The sequence below is a fragment of the Dreissena polymorpha genome, chromosome 4, assembly GCF_020536995.1.
Source record: "Dreissena polymorpha isolate Duluth1 chromosome 4, UMN_Dpol_1.0, whole genome shotgun sequence".
Taxonomy (NCBI): Eukaryota; Metazoa; Mollusca; class Bivalvia; order Myida; family Dreissenidae; genus Dreissena; species Dreissena polymorpha.
Genome location: NC_068358.1, coordinates 144392039 through 144398056, shown reverse-complemented (window position 1 = coordinate 144398056; position 6018 = coordinate 144392039). Strand labels below are relative to the sequence as shown.

Genomic DNA, 6018 nt, shown 5'->3' with positions numbered 1-6018 from the left:
TGTAGCGTTAAGAATAATATAATAATATGCTTTTGCAGACGAGTTTGGTCAATTTAAATGCGTTAGATAAAATACAAAAAAGTACTTCACCTGCGGTGTAAGCCTGATGTATCAAAACTATAAACACACACCATACATAAGCGTTCTTTAAATTTGCTCATGCTTCCCATTCAAATTCATCACAAATTAATATTCCGTACATTAATGACATGTGCGAGCCTGACAACACAAGACTGATAATGCGCATGCAATACAACTCCAAAAACATCTAACATCGTGCGCCGCACCACATAAGTGGGTTGTTGACTTATAATGCTAAGTTTACATCTGGCCACGATCTCCCCGATTAGCCAGAGGCTTACAAATCGGGGAGCTCTACGATTAAATGGTATACTCCACGTTCTGTTACGCTTTCTTACGAAATCAGCACGTTTTGTTGCTACGATCGAGCCCACGATTTGCATCACGTTCTGTTACGCTTTGTTGCGATCAACACGATTGGCTTCCACGCTCCACCACGTTCCGTTACGTCCTGTTAAGATCTCCCACGACAGGGCCGCTTTGTTGCGATCTCCTGCGATTTGACCTACGATTTGAGATTATAAAATGAATCGGGGCAATCGTGGTGAAATTTAAGTTTGATTTAAAATCTGTCCCGATGCCCACGATGTCCCCGATTCAACCACGTTCCGTTAGGCTCCCCCACGATCACCCCGATTCGACTCCACGCTCTATTACGTTCGCCACGATGCTATGGAATCGGGGACATCGTGGTAATCGTGGCCAGATGTAAACCTAGCATAATAGGACATAAAAAGCAATACAAAACAATGACTCATCAGTCTTTAAAGATACCTCAGACTAGCAGGAATATACGTTTATCAAGGTATTTGGCCAACCGTTTGGTTCATAACTTCAATGTCGCATTGCTGTTGTCAATAGAAAAGAAATTAAGGTGTACAATCATCTCAATTACACAATCTTAGTTAAGGTCCATAAGGTATGAGATATTGTGGATGTAAGATAAGCTTTTGACTTGTGTCGAATAAGGATTGAAATAACTAGAAGAAAAACATAATAAAAAATAAACTGTTTCCACGTTGATAATGCAATCGATTGTCAACCAGCTATTTAGGTTGACAGTGATTACAGTTTAACGGTTCGATTATAATGAAAGGGATCTTGCTGTCATACTAATATTATAAACAACGACGGTAATATTTAGTTTGCAGACCAGGAACAGATCGCATACTGCTCAGAGACGTGTTTAAAACAAGGTGAGTGTCATTGTGAGAATAAAGAAGATGCCTTAAAAAGATCATTCAACTGGCAATCGATGTCCGTATGTACTGTTTCCATATCCACCCTTTTCATTAATTTCAAAGCCAATTAAACCTATTATTGTTTTCGAAAACTCGTTAATCGAATAAACAAACATTTTGCCACTATTATATATCATGTAGAATAGAAGCATCTAGCTTTAGTATAACAAAAGTAATACTATAATGAAATCGTATTTGTATAGTAAACTTTTACCCGTATATCGAGATTTTTTAAGCTGAATTTACTAAACAAGAATTAAACTAGCGACCCGATTTATGGGCTTTATTTGCACGCAGATTTTCTAAATAGCACACGTTTTTGTTAACAAAACACATTTATATTTATCATTAATAATGCAAACATTTTTGTCAACAAATGGTATTTTTTGTTTACTGCCATAAACGATGTCAACATATTATCATAGTTTTGCCATAGTAGATAAATTGAAGTATTCACTATTTCACTTGATCGTGCGCCAAGGAAAGTTTAAATTAAATGTCTTCTTTGGGAAGCATTCTAATATGATTATCAACATTGGCCTACAGTTCTAAATTCTTCGGTAACTATGCTGCTATCAACTGACTAGACGACATTAAAGTTCTGCTCTCCAAACACATGCATGATAAATCTGTCAATTAAAACGTGAATAGTTACTTTTTCTGTGTTTTTGTTATATATGCTAATCAATAAACAAAAGCACGTTGTTAATTTATCACATTCATTTACGTTACGCCGTTATGTGTTTTGTCATCTGAAAGCGTTTAGTATTTCAATTTAGTTGATTGTTTTCTTTTGAAACGATCAACGACGAATTCTCTTCCCCCGGCAGAATGAAGAGTTGTGTATGACTCAACCACTCTTGTTTCCGAGTTCAACGTCTCATACCAACCGACATCCTGATTTTCGCTGAAAACAGAAAACATTCGAACACTTTCAAAACCTGAGTTATTGTGTTATTGAATAGACGTGCATATTTACGTAAGTGCTTGCATTTTCTAGATATCTGAGCATTGTAAAGAATATGCAGCTACATATCAAAATGTATTCATACCAACTTGTTTCTGTTGGTGTTGAACTGTGGCTGGAAGTTGTGCCCTTATGAAGGGAATACTAACCATTATCGATTAAGGGCCATTTCCGATAATTGAATGGAACAGTCAAAGCACTATCATCTTTAGAGTTACCCCTTCAATACTTTAAACAAATAACTTAAAAACGGCTTGATCTGCTTAACCCATTTATGCCCAGTGGACTCTCCCATCCTTCTAAATTGGATCAATTTATTTCCAAAATTAGGGGTGTCAAGTATATTTATTTCTATATTTAGAATATTTCATAAAGAAATTCATTTAAGCAAACAGCGCAGACCCAGATGAGACGCCGCATTATGCGGAGTCTCATCTGGGTTTACGCTGTTTTGCAATGTCCGTTTTTCAGGACGCTAGGCATAAATGGGTTAATTTCTGTTCGTATGGTAATTCTATCTAAGCTTCATTGACCTTTAGAAGGACTTGTTCAAAGATGTTCGTATTTGTAAACAAAATGTAATGAAATGAATTTACTCACAAAACTGAAATATTTATAGTAGTTTTGAAGAACAGTTTTAACATGGAAAAAATATAATAAGATGCGCCTGCCCTGGGTATCTAACAAGGGGCCTCTGGTAGCCAAAGCAAATGCATTGCCACTTCACTATGAAGGCTACAGAAATTATATTGTAGTTTAAAATCTATATCGTGAATGCACGTTTTCATTGTCGATGAAAAGCGTTAAATACGCGTTATTATTTTATGATTTAAATTCATGATCAGAAATAAGCGAACACACTTTTAAAAAATTATCTTATTTGCTCGTTTGAATGTATTACATGATTTGTTTGTATCTATGCATTTTTGTAATTTTGATTTTGCCAAATGTAAACAAGTACCTCTAAATTAGTTCAGCCTTATTTCTTGTTCTGCGATTAGCCAACGTGTACTCAAGTGATTGAAGTCAAACTTAATCCATGGGAAGTTTGTGTACTCAAGTGATTGTAGTCAAACTTAATCCATGGGAAGTTTGTGTACTCAAGTGATTGTAGTCAAACTTAATCCATGGGAAGTTTGTGTACTCAAGTGATTGTAGTCAACTTAATCCATGGGAAGTTTGTGTACTCAAGTGATTGTAGTCAAACTTAATCCATGGGAAGTTTGTGTACTCAAGTGATTGTAGTCAAACTTAATCCATGGGAAGTTTGTGTACTCAAGTGATTGTAGTCAAACTTAATCCATGGGAAGTTTATTAGACAGACTTCGGGGTTGATGGTAGTTTCTGAGAAATGGACGTGCCAGTTACACTTTTCATAGGTTTGAGTACTATATGCTCTATTTCAATTGGTCAGTGTATACTTTTCATATGGAAATGCACAGTATATTTGAAAGGCGATTCTATGTTTGTTACTCCCCGTTGGCACAAATAAAATATCATAAAATATTTCATCAATGCGCATGAATCCATACCTGTTTGTTTTAAATCTAGTGTCACTGATGTCATAGCATTATAGGACCGTCCTTGAGGAATACTCTTATACAATTGCAATAATTGTTAATCCCTAGACTAATTAGTTTATATTAATAGCCGGAAGTACATACACAGGTGCATACTGGCGAAGATTTATGTGATCGGACATAAATGTCAATTATTAAGTGTTACTGAGATGTCGTTAAGAAGAACTAGCCTGATCGTCATCGGTATTATCTCTTGGAGGCCTCCAACGGATTGATTATGCAACGGAGAGTAGCTGGACTCTTCATTCCGCGGAGTTGAAATAGTACAATACGTGCTGTCTTGTGCTGCATTTGATTGTTTACTGAAACATAATGGTTAGTCATATTCCTGAATTACCACTTCACTATGAAGGCTACAGAAATTATAGCGTAGTTTAAAATCTATGTCGTGAATACACGTTTTCATTGTCGATGAAAAGCGTTTAATACGCTTATTATTTTATGATTTAAATTCATGATCAGAAATAAGCGAACATACTTTTAAAAAATTATCTTATTTTGCTCGTTTGAATGTATTACATGATTTGTTTGTATCTATGCATTTTTGTAATTTTGATTTTGCCAAATGTAAACAAGTACCTCTTAATTAGTTCAGCCTTATTTCTTGTCCTGCGATTAGCCAACGTGTACTCAAGTGATTGAAGTCAAACTTAATCCATGGGAAGTTTGTGTACTCAAGTGATTGTAGTCAAACTTAATCCATGGGAAGTTTGTGTACTCAAGTGATTGTAGTCAAACTTAATCCATGGGAAGTTTGTGTACTCAAGTGATTGTAGTCAAACTTAATCCATGGGAAGTTTGTGTACTCAAGTGATTGTAGTCAAACTTAATCCATGGGAAGTTTGTGTACTCAAGTGATTGTAGTCAAACTTAATCCATGGGAAGTTTGTGTACTCAAGTGATTGTAGTCAAACTAATCCATGGGAAGTTTATTAGACTGACTTCGGGGTTGATGGTAGTTTCTGAGAAATGGACGTGCCAGTTACACTTTTCATAGGTTGAGTACTATATGCTCTATTTCAATTGGTCAGTGTATACTTTTCATATGCACAGTATATTTGAGAGGCGATTCTATGATTGTTACTCCCCGTTGGCACAAAAAACATATCATAAAATATTTCATCAATGCGCATGAATCCATACCTGTTTGTTTTAAATCTAGTGTCACTGATGTCATAGCATTATAGGACCGTCCTTGAGGAATACTCTTATACAATTGCAATAATTGTTAATCCTTAAACTAAGTGTATATTAATAGCCGGAAGTACATACACAGGTGCATACTGGCGAAGATTCATGTAATCGGACATAACTGTCAATTATTAAGTGTTACTGAGATGTCGTTAAGAAGAACTAGCCTGATCGTCATCGGTATTATCTCTTGGAGGCCTCCAACGGATTGATTATGCAACGAAGAGTAGCTGGACTCTTCATTCCGCGGAGTGAAATAGTACAATACGTGCTGTCTTGTGCTGCATTTGATTGTTTACTGAAACATAATGGTTAGTCATATACCTGAATAGTATCGATACGACACAAATATGCTATACATATACGCATTCAGGTATTTGGTTTAGCTGTACATATTACAAAACGGAATAATTCACAAAACATCACAAGAAAGTAAACCTTAATGTATTCTCACCGATTCTTTGTCTTCTTTATCCTTCGTTGACACACCAATATTACAACAATAATCGATATTATCACCAACAATGAAATAAGAGATGGCACGATAATATTAAGAACAATGTTTGTTTAGCAGTTTCCTCATAGGTCGTGTCTACCATAGTATTTTGTGTTCTCGGGCCTAAATGTGAAACGGAGGGTGCAGACATGGTATGTGTATTCATAAAGGTTGTTTCGATGACCTTCTTGGAGGTTGTAACATCAGTTATGTAGGAAAAGTCGATCGTAGTTGTCATCGTCTCTTCTGAATAATGTTTTTTTTACAAGATACATACTGTTGCCAATATTTGCTATTGTTCACATAATTTGACATAATCAATAGTAATTTTATGTACTAAATAAAATAATTAGTATACAGTTATCATTTTAGTGAACGATTTTGATGCGCTGGTTGCGTTTTATTATTTGTATTTTTCGTTTTGGGATTTATCTGATTTATTTACATCTGAAACTATAAATG

General features: G+C 35.4%; 1 protein-coding gene across 2 annotated transcripts; it reads right to left on the bottom strand.

Annotated features, from left to right (window-relative positions):
- Positions 1-1696: 1696 nt before the first annotated feature.
- LOC127877265 (uncharacterized) lies at positions 1697-5629 on the bottom strand. 2 transcript variants are annotated; one of them, XM_052422947.1, is made up of 3 exons: positions 5142-5304; positions 4040-4171; positions 1697-2229 (listed from the first exon to the last, which is right to left on the bottom strand). In XM_052422947.1, the coding sequence occupies exons 1-3, from the start codon at positions 5177-5179 to the stop codon at positions 2085-2087; spliced, it is 315 nt and encodes a 104-aa protein (XP_052278907.1). In that variant the 5' UTR covers positions 5180-5304; the 3' UTR covers positions 1697-2084. The 2 variants fall into 2 exon arrangements, 1 of the variants encoding a protein (XP_052278907.1); XR_008048330.1 differs by lacking the exons at positions 1697-2229; positions 5142-5304 and adding an exon at positions 5515-5629.
- Between the last annotated feature and the right edge of the window lie 389 nt (positions 5630-6018).

Excerpts from the sequence above, each read along its gene's own strand:
- LOC127877265 (XM_052422947.1), bottom strand. The coding sequence starts at position 5,179 with ATGTCCGATTACATGAATCTTCGCCAGTATGCACCTGT. Across the intron at positions 4,172-5,141 it reads CTTCGCCAGTATGCACCTGT|TAAACAATCAAATGCAGCAC; the intron begins GTATGTACTTCC and ends ATTATGTTTCAG. Across the intron at positions 2,230-4,039 it reads ATAATACCGATGACGATCAG|CGAAAATCAGGATGTCGGTT; the intron begins GCTAGTTCTTCT and ends TTCTGTTTTCAG.